The sequence below is a fragment of the Elephantulus edwardii genome, unplaced genomic scaffold (assembly GCF_000299155.1).
Source record: "Elephantulus edwardii isolate Elephantulus edwardi_28Jun2011 unplaced genomic scaffold, EleEdw1.0 scaffold00186, whole genome shotgun sequence".
Lineage (NCBI taxonomy): Eukaryota > Metazoa > Chordata > Mammalia > Macroscelidea > Macroscelididae > Elephantulus > Elephantulus edwardii.
In genome coordinates, this window is record NW_006399936.1 from 3,510,230 (window position 1) to 3,531,869 (window position 21,640).

General features: G+C 52.5%; 2 protein-coding genes across 2 annotated transcripts in view; one reads left to right on the plus strand and one right to left on the minus strand.

The window, feature by feature from the left end:
- Nucleotides 1-2,699, plus strand: part of GTF3C1 (general transcription factor IIIC, polypeptide 1, alpha 220kDa) — an 89,853-nt gene extending 87,154 nt beyond the window's left edge. Inside the window, exons 37-38 of the mRNA XM_006896631.1 lie at nt 564-697; nt 2,599-2,699. Of these exons, the coding sequence (XP_006896693.1) occupies nt 564-697; nt 2,599-2,699 (235 nt within the window). The remainder of the gene's footprint in view (nt 1-563; nt 698-2,598) is intronic.
- A 620-nt stretch (nt 2,700-3,319) lies between these two features.
- IL21R (interleukin 21 receptor) overlaps nt 3,320-21,640 on the minus strand; it is a 40,485-nt gene continuing 22,164 nt past the window's right edge. Inside the window, exons 2-8 of the mRNA XM_006896632.1 lie at nt 17,695-17,758; nt 14,703-14,805; nt 12,073-12,272; nt 7,836-7,987; nt 6,701-6,894; nt 5,363-5,453; nt 3,320-4,051 (exon numbers count right to left, since the gene is read on the minus strand). Coding sequence (XP_006896694.1) covers nt 3,320-4,051; nt 5,363-5,453; nt 6,701-6,894; nt 7,836-7,987; nt 12,073-12,272; nt 14,703-14,805; nt 17,695-17,758 — 1,536 coding nt within the window. The remainder of the gene's footprint in view (nt 4,052-5,362; nt 5,454-6,700; nt 6,895-7,835; nt 7,988-12,072; nt 12,273-14,702; nt 14,806-17,694; nt 17,759-21,640) is intronic.

The window sequence follows — 21,640 nt, forward strand, 5'->3', positions numbered from 1 at the left end:
CCATGTACCCACTTACTCATCCACCCGCTCACCCATCCACCACCTGCCCATGGACCTGCTAATCCGCTAACCCACTCACCCATGTACCCATCTGTCCACCAACCCATGACTCATTCATCCACCCACGTTCTCAACTTACCCATCTACCCATATCCACCCACCCACCCGTGTACCCCCTCATCCATCCACCCGTGTGTCCACCCACCCACCCATCCATGTATCTGCTTGTTTACCGCCCGTGAATACACCTACCTACGTATGTGCACTTGCTCATCTATCCATCCACCCATTCATGTGCCAGCTCCTTTGTTCACTCACCCATTCCTGTACCACTCACCAATCCAGCACCCCCTCTCCTCCATCCACGCCCACTCATCCGGTGGTCATATATACTCACCTCCTCGCTTCCCCATCCTTCCAGGTGGAAGAGGCCTCAATTTTTTGCACATTTATGAGCTGAGTCTCCTCAAGGAGCCACTATGAGATCGGTCGGAACCCCAGTCTAACCTGCGGGTCTGGCATCAGTCTCTAGATGTGCCCTCTGCCACCTGAACCTCCCCCAGTTCTGTGTGCCATGGCGCTGAGCGCGGTCACCTGGGGCTCATTGATGAGCCAGGTGGCACCTGGCAGCCACTGCCTCCGACGTGTGAAAACCACAAGCGCACCTTAGCCCAAGTATCTTCAGAGCTGATCACACGTGCAGGAACTGTGGTTTCACACTTCTCCGAACCTCACACACCTGATGGCAGGTTAACAGCCCCACTATGTAAAGCATCAGTGTTGTATTATTTCACAGCTATGTCAGCCTCCCCTCCCAACTAGCGTTTTACAAATAAGGCACTGAGCCCTTTTCAGCAACACTGACTTCAACGGACTCCAGAGGCAGAGACGGGCAGAGCAGGGAGAGGTCCCTGTCCCCTTGTAGGCCAGGGGGTGCACTGATTCCCGTAGGGTCCCAGGGAATGGCTGGATCAGGCTGTGTGGCCATACCTGCTGGGTCCTCCTGAGAAAGCCATGGGGAGGTGGGCACCCTTAGAAGGAAAACCATCTCTTTAAAGGGAGAGAGAGCAGGGGCATAGTTTCTTATGCTTTATTGTGTCAGGGTGGGGGTGGGGAATCACAACCATTACAGTAATATTTGGCACTTGTAGTAAAGACAAAAGGGAGAGCTTAGTTGCCCAAAGTTGTTGCAAAAGCAGTAAAGCACACAGGAGATTACCCATCTTTTTCCCACAAAGCAACTGGTGGATTCAAACCACATGCCTTTGAGAGATTGCAGTATAGCTTCTTATGACGAGGCCACCAGAGCTTCCCTAGATAAGGACATCTTTACTCTCCCTCTGTCTCTTTCTCTAAATAGATACTCATTTCTATTCAATATGTATATGTACACTATATATATGTGTGTGTGCATATGTGTGTGTATATATATATATATACACACACACACTCGATACTGTTATTCACTCACATACTGTTGGGTTTGTTTTTAACAATTTTTGGTCTCAGGTAACTAAGCACTCCTTCTTTTCATCTTAAAAAATATGTGTAATTTCTATTCTCATAATCTATACATTTAGGTTCTTGTGTACATTGTTGTATATCGATGGACATAGGAAGAGATGGCCCACCTTTTCCCACCGAGTAGCTTGTGGATTTGAACTGCATACCTTTGGGATGGCAGCACAGCTCTTACTGTGAGGCAACCAGAGCGCCTTGTACATTTATATATAATAAATCGGTTAAGGTGTCACCTTTCCACGAATCACTACAACTGTAATCACAGTGAATATTTTCACAATAACTCTTGGTAACGTCTTTGATGCAAAGTTGATACAATGGCCAGGAAAGTCTCTGATACCAGATCCTCTTAGCTTTTGTCAAGAGCTTTGGTCCAGCAGGCAGTGTCCACTCCTATGGAAGTGGGCCTTGTGCTAATGGATTGGTCCTTGAGCTGCCTCTGTTGCTCTGAAAAGGCTACGTCAAGGCCCGTTCTCTAGTCTTTTGCATGAATGTTAATTAACTTTCCCCAGGAAGGGGTCCACATACCCTCGTGTAATTCTAGCGATGCTGTGGCTGCTTTGGCGGGTTGACAGCTCCGAACACATGGGATTTCACACAGCATCTGGACGTCCTCTGAGGCCCAAATGCAGCCGCGCCATCACTGGAGGCCACGTGGCTGTGGGCTTCACCTAAACCCAGCTCTGCCATGAGGCTGGCGCTCAGCGTGGTGCTTTCAGAACTCTGCTCACCAAGGTCCTGCGCCCCTTACATCACATTTCAGCAGAACACTGAGAAAAGACAGCACCTGGTGTGCCCGGAGTTCACCAGAGCCTGACCAGAGTGGTGGCTGGAATTGACCAGAGTGGTGGCGTGTGGCCTGGACCCAAGGGTCTAGAATGGCAGCCCTCTGTCTGGGTCACTGTGCACACCCAGTGCCTTGAGCACCCCTGGGCTCAGGTTCTACCTCTCTGTGCATAAAAGGATTTTTTTAAATTTATTTTTTTTTAAGAGGCAAGAGTCAGAAAAAGAATCCTAGTTGGTGGAGATCAGGGTGACTGACTTTCAGCCCGGAAACCCCTCGCTGCCCCTCTGCAGGTGGGGACTGTCCCCCAGGCCCCACAGCCTCCGGAGGAGGCTGGTTTCTCACCCCCTCCCACGGCGAGGCTGGCCGCAGGAGGAAGGAAACGGTGCTCTGAGGGTCTGTTCTGGGTGCACACGGTACGGAGGGTGGGACTGGTCTGCTTCGCTGTCCAGAGAAGGGGACGGGGGTGACAGACCTCATTCAGCACAGTCAAGAGGTATCAGTGCCAGAATTCCAACTAAGCTCTAGGTTCCCCCAGGACCCTCACCCAGGCACCCTGTGCTCTCTCCATCCCCCTCCCTCAGCTCTGAGGGGGTTAGGGCCAGAGAGGGCTTCCTGATGGAGGGGGACTTTCCTGATGGACGGCCAGGTGGTATCTCCTGGGAGGGCTTCCTGGTGGAGGGGGACTTTCCTGATGGACGGCCAGGTGGTATCTCCTGGTAGCCTCGTGCCAGTGTGAGCCACGTGCGGAGACCCACGTGCAGATAACCGTGGCCTTATCACCTGGATCATGACCTGTCTCCATGGCCACAGCCTAGCAGGCTGCTCGCCCACGTGGACACACAGTCTGTACCCAACCCTGCACCTGCAGCAGGATGCAGCATTGGTGTGGCAATGCCAACACCGGGTCCGGGGGCCCAGATCAAAGGCTGGCAGCCTCCCCTGGCTCAAGCCCAGATGGCCACGACTCCTCGTGAGGTCTTAGTCGGGCTCGATCTGGATACCAGCCCCTCCCTAGATGGCCTGGGACCCTGGTGAGGAAGGCACAGGGGCCGTGACCACCCACTGGCGCAGGTAGCTCCTGGGGGGTCCCTCATCGCCTGGGCTGGTGAAGCCACGCTCCACAGGGCTCCCACAGTCAGAACCTGCAAAGCCGCTGTCGAAAGTGTCCATGTCCAGGGCGGCCGGGGGCGAGCCGACCTCACTGTCACCAGGCAGCCCTTCATCCCAGGGCAGCCCGGGGGTCCAGTCCACCTCAGGTTCCAGGGGCAGTGTTAGCCTGTCCAGGAAGCTGTCCAAGGGTCCCCCCAGCACAGCCAGGCTGCTAACTGAGACGCAGCCGCAGGAGAGGATAGTGGCCCCCGGGTCCAAGAGCGGGTCCTCGAGGGCCAGGCCAGCATCCAAGTCCAGGGCTGGATAGGCATCGTGGTCGCAGCTGCAGGCCCTGGCGCACGGCCCCTCTGCGTCCGCCACAGTCACTGTGTCGATGGACACCACACCATAGGGCCGGTCCCCGTCATCGCTGTAGCCAGACACTTCAGTGCTGCCAGCTGCAGAGGGGGCTACATCCCAGGGTCCTCCATCCACCTCCAGCCCATCAGGGGGCTCTGGGAGCTCTGTGGACACCAGCTCCTTGGCCGTACTTGGTAACGGGCAGCCACTCTGTTCCTCCAGCCTCGCGGGGAGTCCCAGGACCCCAGGTCGCAGCTCCAGGCTGGAGGCAGTGAAGGGTGTCCCCACCCATTTCTGTGGGAGAGACCCCCAAGAGTGATATTGGGGCATCAGCAGCTCCCAAGGCAAACAGAGACAGAGATGGGAGAGAGACCCAGATGCCACATCACAAGATGGAACGAGGCAGCCAGAGCCCGGTGAATCAGTACCACGCACCACTGTCCCTGCTCCTCTGTGCCTCGGTTTCCCCACCCACAGCATGGCTCATCTGCCTTCAGGAGCCTGCCCGCTGTGACCGCCTATGGTTCCACGGCCTCGGGTCTCTGGTGCAGGACCAGACTCCATGCGTGGGATGCCCACCCAGAGGGATGGCCTGAGGTCCGAGTGTCTGGGCTTCCATTCCTCACAGCCTGCCCCTCCTGCATGTGTTCCCCACCAGAGGGAACACGTGGTCAGGGCAGTGGCTCGACTCCCCGATTTCTCCGCTGCCTCCACACAGGAGGTGTTCAACTAATGTGTCCAACCGGATGAATGAGCCACGTGCAATGACAAGGTGCATGGAAGCACTTTAAAGATGGATGTGACTCCAAGTCCCTAAGCCCTTACGGCCCTTCTTCTCTCCCCTATCCAATCAGCAGAGAAGAACCACTGAGCCAGAATCTCCCACTTCGGGGTCTTCACACCCCATAAAAGCCCCTCAGAACCCGACCACGAGGCCACCACGAAAGATCTGCAGTCATTTCTTGGCTGTGTGGCCTTGTGTCGTTACTGACCCTCTCTGTGCTTCAGTTTCCTCATCTATAAAATGGGTCAGTGTGGGGATTCAATGTGTGAAAACACCCAGTGTAAATGCACAGAAAATAATGTGCATCAGAGCTGTGGGCCTATTTGGTTTACAGGGCCAGCGGGGCGCCCACCCTGCAGGGTGGCCGTGGGCAGGGCCCCCTGGGTATGGAACAAAGCACTCTCAGCGGGCTGCAGGAGCTCTTGCCATCCACACTTCCGGGCTTCCAGGCAGGGGCTGGAGAAAGGTGGGGCTGCCCCTCCCGACTCCCCACCATCACCACATCCTCTCGGCAGGACCCCTCCGCCCCCGCCGGAAACAGGCACGGATAACCTGTGGGCGCAGAGGGTGGCAGCGGTGCCTGGGGCCCAGGAGGTGGGTGTGTTTTGCAGATGAGCGCATCCCCTTCTCTGAGCCCTCTTACTCTCCAGCCCGTATCAAGGGCGACTGAGGAAGAACCGGAAGGCCATCTTTGGCTGGGGGTGTGGGTGGGGTGTGGGTGGCCTTGTGTAGGGCTGGGTCCACCCTCCACCACCCTCTCTTGGGATAAGAATAGAGCAGATCTCCGGAGAGGGTGAGAGGCTAGGGGTTGGGGTCCTCACCTTGAAGTCCCCATTGTGGCCTTCGTACAGGGGCCGGAAGAACTGTTCAGGGCTGGGAACCTGTGGGAACACCCACAGCTTCTTCTGCTGCCTGGAGGGGGGGGGACAAAGAGATGATGAGACCCCCACCTCAACTCCTGCAGGACCTTCTTTCATTCTGCCCCAAGACAGTCCAGACTACCTTCCTTCCCTCCCAAGGCCTGGGTTCCATATCTGTACAATGGGGGTAACAAGCCTCCCATGCAGATGCCTGAAGATGCATTGAGTTTAAAGGCTGCCAGCTCTTCAGGACCAGGCAAGTGTGGCCCTTCTGAGCCTTGGCTTCCTCCGTCGTCACTGGGATGGCCAAGTGCCAGCTCCACACGGCAGTGGAAGGCTATAGAGAGAAACCATCGCCCAGCCTCTGGAGTGCAGTGTGATACCAGGGTGCACCGGCACCACTATCCCCCACCCTACCTCTGTCTGTCAGTCCCTGAAGGAGGACCAACAGACAGGGCCATGCATGCTGCGGCACCACTATCCCCCACCCTACCTCTGTCTGTCAGTCCCTGAAGGAGGACCAACAGACAGGGCCATGCATGCTGAGCCCTGCCGGGCCCGGCACTTAGCCAGGACTCAGAAAACCACCACGAGTTTTCCTTAAATCAACAGCAATGACAATGGTCAGCAGAAACCCCAAACAGAAAACAGATTCAAGCCAAACCCCTCTGGTTGAAGCAGAAGTGGTGGATGGGAGGGACAGTCCCACTAAACCTCTACCCCCTGCCCTGGCGGTCCTGGTGCCCCTCCAATCCTGGGGTTCACAATGAGGCTAGGGCCCGGGCCGACCCCTTCCTGACTCTTGGCCTCACCTCAAAGGCAGGTTGAACCCCAGGCCCAAGAAGAAGACAAGGACAGCGGCCAGGATGACGAGGAGCGGGAGGTAAGCGTGCTTTCCTCTGGCCTCTGGGAAGGAAGCAGACCATGGGCCACGTTATGTTAACTTCTGCCATCTGGGGCCACATGGGGTGGGTGTGCGGGAGAGCTGGGCTGAGGGGCTGGGGCTGGGGGATGGGAGACTGCTGCTAATGGGTGGGGCTCCTGAAAGTGAGACAGATCTGAGTTCAAGTTCTGCTCACATCCTCACCCCAGCCAAGTGACTTCGTCTCTCTGACCTTCAATTTCCTTATGTGGAGACTAAGGGTAATGACCTCCAACCGCAACAGAGCAGGTGTATGTAGGAAGAAGCACCCAGCACCCACATAGGGCCCAGCTGCAGACAGGATGGGTGCACAGCGAAAGCCCATCTGTGGAGAATCACAGCACCAAACCCAGGCTGGTGGAGGAGGGCACGGCCACCCAGCACGGTACTCACCCTCTGGCTGGGTCTCAAAGATGACTGGGTCACTCCATTCGCTCCAAGTCCCCTGGAAGGAGGAGCCGGGCTGGGGCCCTGCCCGGACCTGCACCTCGTAGCTTGAGCCTTTTTGGAATTCCGTGGGAAGGAGGGAGATGTGTCTCGAGTCCACGGAGACCAGCTTTCTCACCGGGCTCTACCAGCAGGTGGGAAGGATGCTGGGTCAGGGTTCACCCAGGCCAGCCCGCTGCCCCAGTACCACCACCTTTAACAACCCTGCTCACAGGGGCTCTGTCTCCCAACAGGAGTCAAGGCCCAGGGTTTGCGATCTAGCGCTCCCATGTGCAGGCAGCGTAGTTCTGGGCACCGCCTCGGCCCCTCTGCTCCCTGAAGCCCTGGCCAGGACCCTCTCTTTCTGGGCCTTGGGGATACTCGACACAAGGCAATCATATGCCTGAGATTCTAACTGGAAGTATTCCACAGGTGGGCATGGTTTGAACGCTTCAGCAGAGGACCCTCTCGACAGTGGACATTTCTGGAAGCCTTCCACACAGACTGCTCAGCAGTGGACACCTCTGGCCATTCTCCACCAAGGACATTCTAAACAACAACACTCTCAAGAGAAAGTCTTTGCCATCACCGTTAGGAATGATGATGGTGCGTTTTGGCCTGCTTAGCCACGAAGAGTCTAAATACTGAGTCTTCCAGGAACCCCAATAGTGGACATGCCAAAGAAAGGACTCCTCTAGAAGCTGTCCCACTCAAAATACTGGGTCTTTATCAGTTTTAATGAATTGAGATTTCTAGAACTTTCTGAGATGGTCATTTTATAGAAGCGAGAAGGTTCCAGAGAGCCCTGGTCACCTCTTTTGTGACAGTATTAGAGCTGAGGTGGAAACTGAGGCAGCAACAATGGCCTCTCTTGGCGAGCTGGGGGTGGGGAAGGAACAGGGATGGGAAGGGTCTCCTAGCCTAGGGGGAGGCTGGGAGCCTGCTGGGTGGGTGTGTCCACGGTGTCCACTCTTGGCCATGACAAAGGTTGCCTGTCTCTCAGTCTGCCCCCTCTAACTTAGATGACCTGCACTCACCCCCACCCCCTCTTCCACAGCCGAGCAGCCGGGTCCCTGCCCCCCTCACCAGAGCCGAGGGTGCAGCCCGGTTCCGGTACTGCAGCTCGTACTGAAGCTTGCCCTTCAGCAAGGAGGCAGAGTTCTCATAGTCGTTGATCCAGGAGATGTGGTAACTGTCCGAGAAGGTCACGGTCACGTTGAAGGGCGGAGAGGGCTTGACTTGAAGGCAAACACACACAAAAAGGGGGAGATTGCACATGAGGGGAGAAAGGTCAGGAGAAATTCCCCTCGGCCTGGCCCATTAGTTAGAGGTCAGGACCAGGACTTGGGATAAAGCATTGCCCGTTTCTGGGCCTCAGTTCACTCATCTGACCCAGGAGAGACTCAGACTACCCGGGGCCTCCAAACGCACCTGGCACTCAGGCCTTTAACTTTAACAGCAGTGAGTGATGCAGACTCTGGGGGTGGTGGGACACACACTCCTAGTCTAGTGCCTAATGGTTAGGAGTTGTACTGCCATCCCAAAGGCAGGGGGTTCGAAGCCACCAGCGGCTCTGCAGAAGAAAGATGGCCATTCTCCTCTTGTGCGATTTACTGCCTCTGAAAACCCACTTGGAGGGGCTGCTATGGGTCGTTTCCAACTCAACAAGTTGGAACACAACAACAAGTGTAATGTGGATAGTGTGGCTCCTGCCTCGGGCATCAGGGCCAGGAGGAAATGCAGACCAGGGGACCCAATCTGGGTTTTAAAAATAATGTACACTGCATTGAAACAGATGAGGGAGAGAACCGTTTAAAAGGAATATATGAGCAGGTATTACTTTGATGACAAGCGTCCAGAAGAAGAGCTGAATAGAAAGTGGACCGGGGGGCAAGGGGGATTGTAAAACAATGAAAGAATTTTTTCTTTTCAAAGAGAAAAGTGAACTGGGAGAAGGGGTGGGAAGAGAGGAAAATATGCAACAAGGAATGAATGGAAATCCAAAGTCTCTATAAACTTTCATTAAAATTTCAATTAAAAAAAGAATGTTAATGGCAATGAGGGGGGGAAGTCAAACTCCTACAAATCTAGATTATTAGGTGAAATCTCTTGAAATTCAAACCTTAGCTATGAACACACAGTTTCAAAGCAGGTACCTTCCTGCCACTCTGTGCTCTGAATGACTAGATCCTTTTGCTTTGACTTCCAAAGTCAGAAGATGATGAGGGTCCTTCATGTTAATGGTGAAAGGAACTGCTTGGTGTGTGGCCCTGTGACACCTGGGGGTGGAGGGGAGGCCCTGGGGCCACTGTTCGTATCACAGAGACAACCCAGGACAGCAGATGTGACCTGCAAAGGTCTCCTGCTGACAAGTGGCGAGCTGAGAGCTGGATTCAGAACCCCAAACCTGGCTGTGCCCACATCGCCACTGCCCACAGGCAAAGGTTAAAAGCACAGCAGGGGGTGGGGGCGGGCGGGGGTCTCTCCTCATGAGTTTCCTGTATGAACGTGAGCAGGATACTACAGGCGGCATGTAAAAACAGTGGTGGATTTGAACCGTGCACCTTTGAGTTAACAGCACCAACTCCTTCCCACTAAGCCACCTCAGCTCCTTCCCTTTCTAGCTTAAAATTCACAAGCATCTCACTGAAGTGCAGAAGGTGGAGGGTTGGAGAGAACAAAGCAAACTCCTGTTAGTGTAAGAGAAGCGTGAGCAGCCCTGCCCTCTGCACTCGCTTTCTCCTCTGCCACCGCCAGATGTTCTGCACGCATCCCTCTGGAACCGTGTGTGGCACCGGCCTCCTGGCCCGGAGATGCAGGAAGCTGTGCCACCAGTATTTCACACAAAAGCAGCCTCCAGTGGAGCTTCTAGATTAAGATAGACTAGGAAGAAAGGTAGGGAGCTCGGGTGGCTTAGTGGGAAGGAGTTGTGCTGCCAACTCAAAGGGTGCACGGTTCAAATCCACCAGCTGCTCCATGGACGAAAGATGAGCAATCTCCCCTCATGCAACTTAACTGCCTCTGAAAATCCTCAAGAGGGTCAGCTATGAGTTGGTTCCAACTCGATGATACGTAACGTAACATAAAATAACATAAAACATGTAACAGGAAGAAAGGCTGGTGGTTTATTTCTGAGACTCAGAGAATGACATCCCATGAATCACAACACATCACTGTGTAGATGGGGAAAACGGGGGCCATTCGCCTGGAAGACGCTCAGGACACAGTGGCCCTTTACCGAGGGCTTGGACAGGCTCATGAGCGTGAAGCTGGCGGCACTACCTACTGCTGGACATGGGGTCACCGGGAGGGAGAGCCACTGCATGGCACCTCACAGCACCTCTCTGAGATTGTGCTCCGAGAGGAGGGTTCTGTCCGCCTGGCACACGGCATGCGCCTCATCAACAGTTGTTGAGGGAATCAGAGAACCTCTTTTGGGTTCCACAGACATCAATACTACTCTGAAGCTGCTTACAATTTTGAACTCTCCCTCCCCCCAGGGCTCTAACTGTAACCCGAGGGGGTAGACCCCACTCTGAGGGTGTTGCCTTATATGGTGGGTGGTGGAGCTGTTGCCAATATGTCAGTGACAGGTCCATTTGGCTGGACAGTTCCTGACTCACCCTGTCTCTTCCTCAGGACAGGGCACTGGCTGCTGGCCAGCACTGATTAAAGGGGCCAGTAGGGAGCTGAGAATGGCCTCAAGGACCTCAGGGGGTGTTTGTGGAACCTGGAAGGGCTGGATAAGGGCTCTCAGCCCAGGTTGCCCAGGGACCCAAGAGTGTGGCCTGGGGCAAAAGAGAACTCTGCTTGTTTTGGGCACAGCCTGGCCTCAGATCCTGCCAGAGGAACGTGAGGGAATCAGAGAAATGAAGGCATCAGGGTCCTTGCTTTCTGCAAGGCGCATGGAGGGAGAGGCAGGCGTGGGGTTCTACGTGTCCAGCTTCCTTAGAGAGGTGGAAGGCTCCCCACTACTGGGCATGTGCGCATGTGTGCTGATCCCCGCATCTGTGGGTGTGGGGGCATTATTGCCCCTGCCTCTAGGTAAGGGGTCAGTGGGACATCTGCCACTTTATTGAGGGTTTATTTATGGCTGAGAAGGGGAGGAGGGGAGCTGGTACGTTCTGGGCCTGCAGGCTTGTGAGTGTGAATCTGTGTGTGTGCCTGTGTGTGTTTCTCTCTGTGTAGGGGGAGTTTCATGTACACCGTCTGTGATGCAGCCTGGCAGAGTGGGACAAGTCTGGATCCCTAACCCCAGAATATGAATCACAGAGCCCCCAGACCCCTGGCTGGGTCACTGGGGAATGGGCATGGCTCTCTTGGTAGAATGTGTTTGCAGGCCTTTAGGCGTGGCTTTCTCTCCCCTCTCTAGACACCCCACTTGGGGTGCACAGAAACAGGAACCCCGATTGTGCCAGAGCTGCCCCCTGCACTCAGTCCAGCCTGGCTCCGACCACGGACACAGTTGCTAACGTTGTTGTGTACCATCGAGTCAGAACCGACCCACAGCTGGCCCTACAGTGGGTTTTCAGAGGCAGCAAACAGCATAGGAGAGGATTTCCTATCTTTCTCCTGAGGAGCAGCTGGTGGATTAGAACTGTGAGCCTTTGAGTTGGCCACACAGTTCCTTTCCACTAAGCCACCAGAGTCTTTCAATTACTAATAAGTGCGTAGGGTGGGGGAACTCAGAAGGTTTTTCTTTATGATCTAGTGTTTTCCACTTGCCTGGACATTGGGTCAGAATCTCCTAGGGTCAAAGGAGCCTTCATTCTATGAATGGGGAAACTGAGTCCCAGAGGTGGAGTGTGCCTTATCTAAGGTCACACGGACATGGAGGAGAGTTAGAATTGAGGCCCCTGGGTCCCAGGTCCCAGACAAGCTCCATCCCATCTCTGCTGCTTTGCTTTGGGCTAATATCCAAACACAATATCAACCCATCACACTTTAGTAAAAAGTAGTGTATCCGGTCAGTTCTCTGTTGCCTTGGTAACAATCTCAAAGAGATGAGGAAGTCAGAGGGATCAGTTTTTTTTGGTTTGGGTTTTTTTTTTTGTTGTTCCATGCATGTACATTGTGTTTTATTTAATCTCTCATTTACATTTTGTTTCACTCATTTACATTGTGTTTTATACATCATTCATATACATTGTATTTTATAATTACTATTGGTCTATGCCTAATATTTCCTGTCTTTTCCTGTCACCATTGAATCTTTTCTTTTCTTTTTTTTTTTAGAGGGATCAGTTTTGAGGGCAGGAGGAGAGTTAGCAGGGAACAGTGCCTCCTGGGTTCTCCTCAGCTCTGGGGACCCTGGGGTACTCACTGCTTTCCGCCAGGATGAAGCTGCCACATTCCCAGGATTGTCCGCTGGACTGGTCTGTGCTGTTGATGGTGAAAATGTCGTCGGCCATGAAGGGGACCACGTTTATGTGGCACGTGTACCGCGCATGTGTGCCATTGTGAGCGGACAGGTGGAGGGTGCAGGAGGTGGTCTCATCCTCCAGTTCTCCATACGGGTCCTGCCTTCAAGGACAGAGCGGCTGGTCATGGCTCAAGGTCAGCAGTGATCAACCCACAGTGCCAGGGCATCAGCCAGAACCTCGGGCTGGGAGGGGCCAGCAAGGGGGCGAGGGGTCACCTGGACCTAACACCCCTTCCCAGGACAGGTACCCTCCCTGCTGCACAGATGGTTCCAGGCGCAGCGTGCTTGATTTCCAAGAGCTCCCCCTTAAGGGCAGCAGCCCTCATCTTCAGAAATCAGGAGTCACTCTCGACTGGACTGAGCCCAGGTCTGCCCCTGCCATTTAATCAGCTGCTCCACTCGAAGGGTCTTCCCGCCCAGCCTCTCTGCCCACCTCCTTCCAGCATTTGTAGGGTACGTAAAGGGTGCCGAGCTGAGGGCTGAGATCTGATACAAACAGACTTTATTTACGGCTCTGGGGAAGTTTCTGTGGAGCTGGTACAATGGGGCTAGAGGAAATGTTCTAAGGTTTTTAACGCTTGTTAGGCAGGAAGAATGGGTTTTGATGTACGCATAGGAGTTCACCAGATATTTCATTTCCTATACACATTCTATGAGTCGCCTATGACTCGAAGGCACTTAACAACACAGAGAGAGACCAGTTGGCCTAGCGGACCAAAAGCGATGTTACCAAACCAAAGGTGGGTGACTATAATCCGTGGCCCTCAGGCCTGTTTTAAATTGTTGCTCAAACATTCTTCTAGGTCGTCTAACTCTGGTGTGTCCACTTGCCATACAGAGGTAACTTGTGGTTGCTGTGAAGCTGAACACTGTGACACTGACGTGTCAAATGTGATAATGGTTACCCATGGTGAAAAGTGTTTGGTGGTGCTCCCCAGTTAAAACAAGTTTGGAAGCAGGAGTGGCATCCACTTCCTTAATAGCTTGCCTCCGGAAACCCGATGAAGCTGGAGCGAGGATGAAAGTCACGCAGGTGTCGAGGACTTTTGTTCATAGGGTCTCTACGACTTGACGACACTTAACAACAACAACATACACATGTTCTTGGAAGCAGGAGTGGCATACACTTGCTAAACAACATTCCTCTGAAAACTTAATGAACTTGGATAAATGTTGATGGTTGTACTGTTGTAAAATGAGACTGACATCAGGGTTGAGGGAAGACAGAGAAGGAAGGGAGGAATGATGTATACTGCATTGAAACAGATGAGGGAGAGAACTGTTTAAAAGGGACATATAAATGTATACTCTTGTCATTACAGAAGTCCAGAGTGAAGGCTGCACAGTGGAGTGGACTTAGAGGGGGGTAGGGATTGCATAACATTGAAAGAGTTTTTGTTTTCAAGGAGAAGAGTGATTTGGAGGGGTGAGGGTAGGCAGGGAGAAAGTGCAACAATGAATAACTGGAAATCCTAAGTCTCTGTAAACTTTCATTACAATTAATAAATGAATTTTTTTTTTAATGTCAATGGTTGTAGAGGGGCTTCAGGCCTTTTGTTCATGGGGTCACTATAAGTTGTGCTCAACTTGAAGGCAATCAACAACAACAACAACAACAACAACAGAATCCCACTAGATGAGGAGACATGAGTTGGTTTCAACTTGACAGCAAGCAACCCAGACGACACTGCCCCCGCCGAGCCCTACGCTTGTCGTTCTCCCTCCCGCCAGCGCCCTCCCTGTTCCTCAGGCTCACCCTTGCCCTTCCATGTCCTCTGCTTGGACCGCCCTTTCTCCAGCTCCCTGGTCACCTGCTGGACCCAAGATCGCCCTCACCACCATCTCCATGCCACTCTCCCCCCATGCCCGAGTGTCCCTTTCCCTGTCTCACTATGGATTATGTGTTGGTTGTCTAAAGTTTATGCCTGTCCTTCAGCCCTGCCCCAGGGCAGTGTTTCAGTCTCCAAGGGCGACATGGACTTTGTCAGTGCTGAGGTCTGCTGGGTCTCAGTGCCTCCAGCAGCAGGTGGAAGCAGCTTAATCAATGCTTTATGAATGAACATCTTCGTTCATTCATTAAGATATTAATAATAGAGGATGAATGAACACAGAGATATGAATGATAGACGATGAATGAAACCCAGCTAGTGTTGTCACCAGACTGTTTTGCTTTGAGAATTCCAACTCTCTCAAGGCTGTGTGACTTTGAGACAGTTGCTTAACCTTTCTGAGTCTCATGGTCCCCATCTGTGAAAATGAAAGTAACGAGACCCCTCTCGCTGGGTTGTTGGGGGCTGGAAGTGGCAGTCCACAGGAAGCTCATAGCAAGTGTTCACGATAGGTCACATGAGGGTCTGGCTCTGCAGGGTCTCAAAGCGGCTCGCAGGCCGGTCTGATGATGTAGGGAGAGGCAGATGCTCATTTATTACTAAACCACCTTCCTAACACACAGTGGGTCCAGCTCGGGCTGTGCTTTCCCGGGTGTCTGCCCCTGCCCCCCGCTTCCTCTCATGTCCCCAGAACACACTTACCAGATCAGCATGAGGGTGTGGGGCTGCTGCGTCCACGTCTCCAGCACACAGGTGACTGTCTCAAGGTAGTCAGTGTAGCAGGCAAGGTTGGAACAGCTCCAGGCTGGAGAAGCAACAGGGAGCAGCCTTGAGGGGCTGGCCAGGACAGCAGGGCTCAGGGGTAGGGGGTGAGTGGGTGCAGGGACCACAGGGCCTGGAGGACCCTGGGGTCCAGAGGTTCTCTAAGGTGTAATCCTGGGGTAAAGCAGTCGTCGTCATCTGGGAATCCCCCAAATTCCAGTCTGGCCAACGTGCTATTTCCAGCCCCTCCAGCCCTGACTCTGAACTCCAGCTTGGTGTTCCTCCTGGCCCATCACTCACCCCACATCCTTAACACCCTATAAACACAAGGCAAGCTCTGGCTGCTGTGAGAGGAACAGGCTGTGATCAAGCCAGAGAAGGGGAAGCTTGATGTCAGTTTTCCTTTCTAAAAGTGTCAACACCACTTAACCACCGCCTCTGCTAATCACTAGGCTATTGTGTCCCTGCTTAAAACAGATGCTTATTAAGCAGCCCTTTCTTCCACTACAAAGACCCAGGTGGTGCAATAGATTGTCAGACTGCTAACCAAAAGATCAGCAGTTCAAATCCACCAGCGGCTCTGAAGGAGTACTATGTGGCTGTGTGCTTCTGTCAAGATTTACAGCTTCAGAAACTCTAAGAAACAGCTGTGCTCTGTCCTAAGGGGTCACTATTAGTTGGAGAAGATGGCTGTGGGTTTCGAAGCAAGACCCACGTGTCTCACCGTGAGTTCAAACTTGGGTCAACAGCTAAGAACACTTGCTGGGGACGTTCTGACAGATTCTTAAGTCCAAGCCCTGCCCCATTTTAGGGAGAAGACTGCCAGGGCTTGGAGACCTGGCCACCCCCTTCTCTCTCTGGGCTGCTGAGACTCACCCAGCGGAGACACCACCGGGTCTGTCATATCCACACACGCGGCAGACGCCGCTTAGCTCTTGCGACACTGTCTCCCTCAGAACGCTTCTCAGTACAGTTCCCCGGGGCAGCCACTGCCAAGGGGCCTGAGATGGAGACGAACCCTTGCTCTATAAAGAGGGGGAGCTGGTGGCAAAGTCCACAGAGAGTGACGCCTGTTAACCCAGCGGCCTTGTGTCTCTGGAGGTTCAAATCCACCAGCAACTCAGCAAGAGAAAAATGGGCAATCTCCTCCCGTGATTTACGGCTTCGAAACCCAGTAGAGGGTTGGCTACGGATCAGGCAGCAATGAGAGAGTGTTTTAGGAAGAGTTTTCTTTGGGGTGCATGCAGGGCCTGAGGGGGGCTGGTTCAGCTACTCTGTGGGCTGAAAGGGACTCTGTTTGGCAACCCAAGGCTGTAGGAGTCGCCATGATGGGGTCTTCTCTGAGCATACTTTCTCAGGGGTCCACGGACTTGGGAAGGCGCCACCACCACAAGCTGGGGTTGCCAAGGAACAGGACCTGTCTCCATGCCTGAGATGAGATACCAGGGCCAGGCTGGCATCAGGGCACAGCACCCCACCCCCTAGCAGTTTGCACGCTGAGGGTCAGAGAGGCTGTGTGTCAGGTGATGCTGACACACCGCCTGGAGGGACTAAGATGAGGCCATGGGGTGAAGCCCACATGTCCTGACTGGGGGAGACTCACTTGCCAGCACCTGAGTGAGAAGCTAAGACTCCAGGAGTCAGAGTCAGATTCGAGGCCCGACCATGCCTGTGCCTTGTGTAGCCACGGTGCTGCCCTTTCTCTGCACCCTCACTTCCCTAACTGAGCATGGATGGCATTGTGGCAGCGTGAGCCTCTGGGGGTCCACAACACAGCAGTGCCGACAGCAGTACCAGTGTATGTGGATTCCGTGGTCCCAGTGCGTGTGGCAGAGTGGAACTCCATAGGGTTTCCAGGGACAGTTTTCCAGTGGCTTGCCAGGCCTTTCTTCCACAGCACGACTAGGTGGACTCAAACCTCCAACCTTCTGGCTAACCACTGAAGTGTGTGCACCACCGCAGGACCCAGGGGTGGCGGGGCCTTCCAGAGCCAGGATGGGTGTGCTGGCCACTCAGAAAGGGAAAAGAAAAGTGCTGACATCTGTTTCCTGTAGGAGCTATTTGAGGCGCTGGGTCTTTTGGTAAAAACCAGAGAAAGGCAGATGAGTCAGCAGTGGTGGCTGACTGAGTCCCCTGCCCAGTCCATCCTCCACTCACACCTACTTGTTTAGTCCTGTCTCCTGGTGGCCACCTCCTCCGTGAAGCCCTCCTGAATCTCCCAGCCAGGCCAATTCCCCTTCCCTAGGACTCCTGGGCTTCCCCAGGTCCCAGAAGTACCAGCTCTGATTGGTAACATCTTTCCCTGGGACTGTGACATCGCATTCTTCTTTGTGCTCAACCCCCACCCTCCGGACACGTGGTGCCTGCTGCGGATCCAAAGACTGTTGCAAAATGGTTATTTTTTCAGAGAGAGAGAGAGAGAGAGACATTACATAAGGAGAAACTGAGGTTAGACCAAAGTCAGGACTTCCTCACTCTGAAGGCTGAGGGCAAGCCAGGGCAGAGAGCACTGGGAAGGGAGGCCGAGCCTCTCATCGCCCCGGAGAGATGAGAGAGACGTGGAGGCCAATGTTGTGGGGAGATCACTATGCAATGTGAGTGTACCATTTGAGGTGCGCAGAACTCCCTGCCTGAATGGGTCTGGCTGGTGGAGGGCTGGCTCCTCTGCCCAGAGTCCGAATCCAGCCTCGTCAGCTCCTGCTGGGCTGGGCTGTGTGTGTGAGAGCACATATTCGCGTGTGTGTATGTTTGTTTATGTGGGAGTGTGTTTATGGGTGTGTATGTATGTTTATATATGCGTGCATGGGTGGATGGATGCATGTGTATATACACATGTGTACGCATGTATGTGTTTATGTGTGCGTGCGTGCATGTGAGTGCACACACGTGTGCAAACCCCCTCCCCACCGTAGACCCCAGAGCAGCTACTCACCCACTTGGAGCAGCAGCAGCAGGAAGAGTGGGATCCCGCCGGGCAGCATGCCGGCTGCAGGAGCCTGAAACAATGCACACGGGAGGGTGAGCCAGGCCCTGGGGCTGAGAAGCAGCAAGGCCCCTCCTCGCCCCTGCCTCTCCCCCAGAACACCTCACTCAACTCCCAGATTTGCCTCAGAGAAACAAAGGCCTGAGGGCCCACAGCTGTGCCCAGGAATGCCTGGCCTTAGAAAGCCTGGCTCTAGAAATGGTTTCACCCCAAAGACCCCTCCCCACTTCTCCCATGGTCTTCTGCCTCTTACTGAATAACAAATCCACAGTGGGCCCACAGAGGAGCTCCCACCCACGTCCGTGTTGGACAGCTAGGGAGCTCAGAGGACATAGTCCATGCCTCCCTGAAGGTTCAAGTCCACCTGCAGCTCCGGGGAAGAAGGATTTGTTAATCTCCTCCCATGTGATTTACAGCCTTTGAAAACCCGCAGGAGCTATGAGTTGGTTACAGCTTGACCACAATGTGTGTGAGTATGGCACTGACTACCTAATGCTGTCACAGAGAGAGGGGAATTTAAGCAGAGAAGAGAAAGTGACCCTCCTGTCCTGGCTAAACCTGCCCACGTGGCCTCATCTGTGAAATCAAGCAAAGGCGCTTGTCTACCCAAAGACGAACAGGACAAAGGTAGGGAAGGAGGGAAAGTGGTTTGGAAAGGGGTATCTGAGCAGCAGCATTGGGCTCTCTTCCCATGGAATATCATTTACACAATAAATTGGCTTCTTACTGAAGCAGGTCTAGCCCACAAAGAAGATCCCTGCTGAATATTTAGGGCCTCTGTTGTTTTTGCTATGTGCCATCAAGTCGCTTGTGACTCATAGCAATCCCAGGTACAATAGTTCTGAACTCTGCCCCTTCCTGAGCCAGTCTCATTGTTTCTGACACACTTGCCCCCATCACCTTAGTTACTATGTTAACGTATCTCATTCGGAGTCTTCTTGTCTTGTGTTGTCCCTCCACCCTTCTAAGCATGATGTCCTTTTGTAAGGACTAGTCCCTCCTGGCCACATGTCTGACCACATGCCCACAGTACATAAGATGGACCTTAAAATCCTTGCCTCCAAGGAGCAGCCTGGTTTCATCTTCTCCAGGGACCTGTTAGGACTCCTGGCAATCCATGGTACTTTTAATACTCTTCTCTAGCACCACAGCTCAAAGGCATAGATTCTTCTGTTATCCTTTGTCACGGTCTAGGCCATATCCTGGATCAGGCACACCTTAGTCTCTAGAGTGACACCGTTGCTTGGGATCTCCAGGTATCAAAAATTCCCAACGTCAAAGGGTTTGGTTGTGTTTATTTTCTCTTGATTACTGAACTCTTAAGATAAGATTAACTCAATGATGAAGTTTCTTGCTCCAGCACACCTCAGAAGTCTAGGCCTCACCCAGCAAGAACAAAAGGCATCCTGGACAATCTGATCCTGGCCCAGGTGGGAAGGGATCTATTCGAAGAAGAGGACACATGACAGTGTGACGACTGTGACTTCAGACTCAGGGGTCTGGCTGAACTTGGAGTGATGGGAAAGGAAAGATGTCCAGAACAATTTCCTCCCGTCCAATTTTACAGCCTCTGAAAGGGTGAGCTATGGGTCAGCTCTGTTTCAACAGCATATGACAATAACAACTTCCATGAACACCTTCTTTGGGTTCCTCCAGTATTAAGTGGTAATTCTGCCCCATTCCGCTGCCCATCTTGCCTTAAGTCCATCTTTTTATGAGTCTGCCCACTTGGATGACAATTTATTTCTCCCTGCCAAGCAGACAACCTCCTGCAGGTGCCATGACCACATATTCCCTGAAAGAAGAAAGGAATTCTCTTAAGGGCTTTCCTGCCATGGGAGACCCTGCAACTCTCTGTCCCTGGAGACTTCTGCCAAAGAATAAAGAGACTCTGGTTTAGAGTGTGTCGTTGGGCCAATTATATGGCCCTTCTGATTCTCAGTTTACTCATTTGTCAAATGTGGGCCACGAATCTTTGCTGTGTGGGGGTGTGATCACACACCCTGATGTAATGCTCAGTGTAAGGGAGCCCTGGAGTGGTGGTACTCTAGTGGCCAGAAATGATTTCTCGGATTGCAATAATTCAAGACCAAAAGCTGACCAGATTTCAGAAGCAACTAGAGGAGTGAAGACAGGAAATCAGAGAGTGGCAAGTGAAGAATATAAAGTTCTTCCCTTCACCAATCAGTAGGGAAATGCAAACAAAAGCCACAATGACATACCATTTCAACTTTATCAGATGGGCAAAACAATTTACAATCTGGCATTACACATCGCTCAGGATATGGTGTAATGGTGTCTCTCATTCATGGCTGGTGGAAATGCAAATCTATATAACTAGTCTGGAAAATAGTTCGGCATGATCCAAGAAACCTAAGTGCCTACCCTGCTACTCAGCAATTTCTCACGTATGTATACTCCTAAGGAAACCCTTGCACTTGTGTACAAAAGCACATAGATCAGGGAGCTCTGGTGGCCTAGTGGCAAGAAGCTGCACTGCAATCCCAAAGGTGAGCAGCTTGAATCCACCAGGTGCTCCGTTGGAAAAGGAGGGGCAATCTCCTCCTGCGCCAGTCGGATCTGACTCAATGGTACACAAGAAGAGAAAAAAAGAAAAAGCACATAGATCAATGTTTGTAGCAGCACTGACAACAATAATGAAAAAACTGGAAATGACCTAAACATCCAGTGGGAGAATGGAAAAAGAAATGAAGGCATAATCACTCACTATGGAAATAAATCCCTTACAGCAATACTTTTAATCTGCGGCCCTCGGGCCAGTCTTTCATTGTTTTTGTTCAGACATTCCTCTAGGTCGCATAGCCCTGGTGTGTCCACTTGCTGTACTGTGGTCACTTGTGGTTGCTGTGAGGCTGAACACTGTGACGCTGATGTGTCAAATGCGTTAATGGTTGTTTACCCAATGTGGACAGAGAGTGGGTGGAGCTCCCTGATTAAAACAAGCTTGGAAGGAGGAGTGGCATCCACTTCCGTAATAGCTTGTCTCCGGAAACCCTGTGAACCTGGAAAGAGAATGAAAGGCACCCAAGTGTTGAGGACTCTCCTTCATAGGGTCGCTAGGAGTTACTTGGGACTCAACAGCACTTAACAACAACAACAGCAATACACATCAAAGCCAATGGTTCTCACCATCAAAGGGTGGAGAGGGGGAAAGTGAGTTAAAGAACATATCCATAATAATCCCACCCATGTCACACTTACAAACATCTACTGTCATCTCTCAGGGCCACCCCGTCAAAGCCAACTCAGAGCTGGGTTTCCTGAGAAGGTTGCCCATCTTTCTCTTGAGGAGACGCTAGCGGGTTTGAACTGCTGGAGAGGCGTGACCTTTGGGTTAACCTCCAGAGCTCCCTTACAAACATGTAGGGCAATCCATATACTGTTTGGGTGAACACACACATGTGATGAAGGCACGGAGAAATTCATGAGATGATAAACATAAAATTTAAAGTAGAATAAAGAAGCAGACATGCTGAAGGGGGGTCTTTAGGGGCTTCATCTCATTTTAAGAAGAATGATATGGATCGTAATTCCTGTGCTGTGCATTTTTAAAACAAATTTTACTGGTGTTTATATATATATAATGTTTATACTTTGTGTCTTCTATAGTCATTCATGTTGTTGTTGTTGTTGTTATGTGCCGTCGAGTCGTTTGCGACTCATAGAGCCCTATGTACAACAGCCCTAAACTCTGCTCTGTCCTGTGCCAATTGCATTGCCTCTGACACACCCATCCCGATTACCCCAGTCACTGAATCAATCTGCCTCATAGAGGGTCTTCCCCTCCTGCACTGTCCCTCTACTCTACCCAGCATGATGTCCCTCTCCAAAGACCTCTCCCTCCTTGCAACATGTCCAAAGTATGTCAGATGAA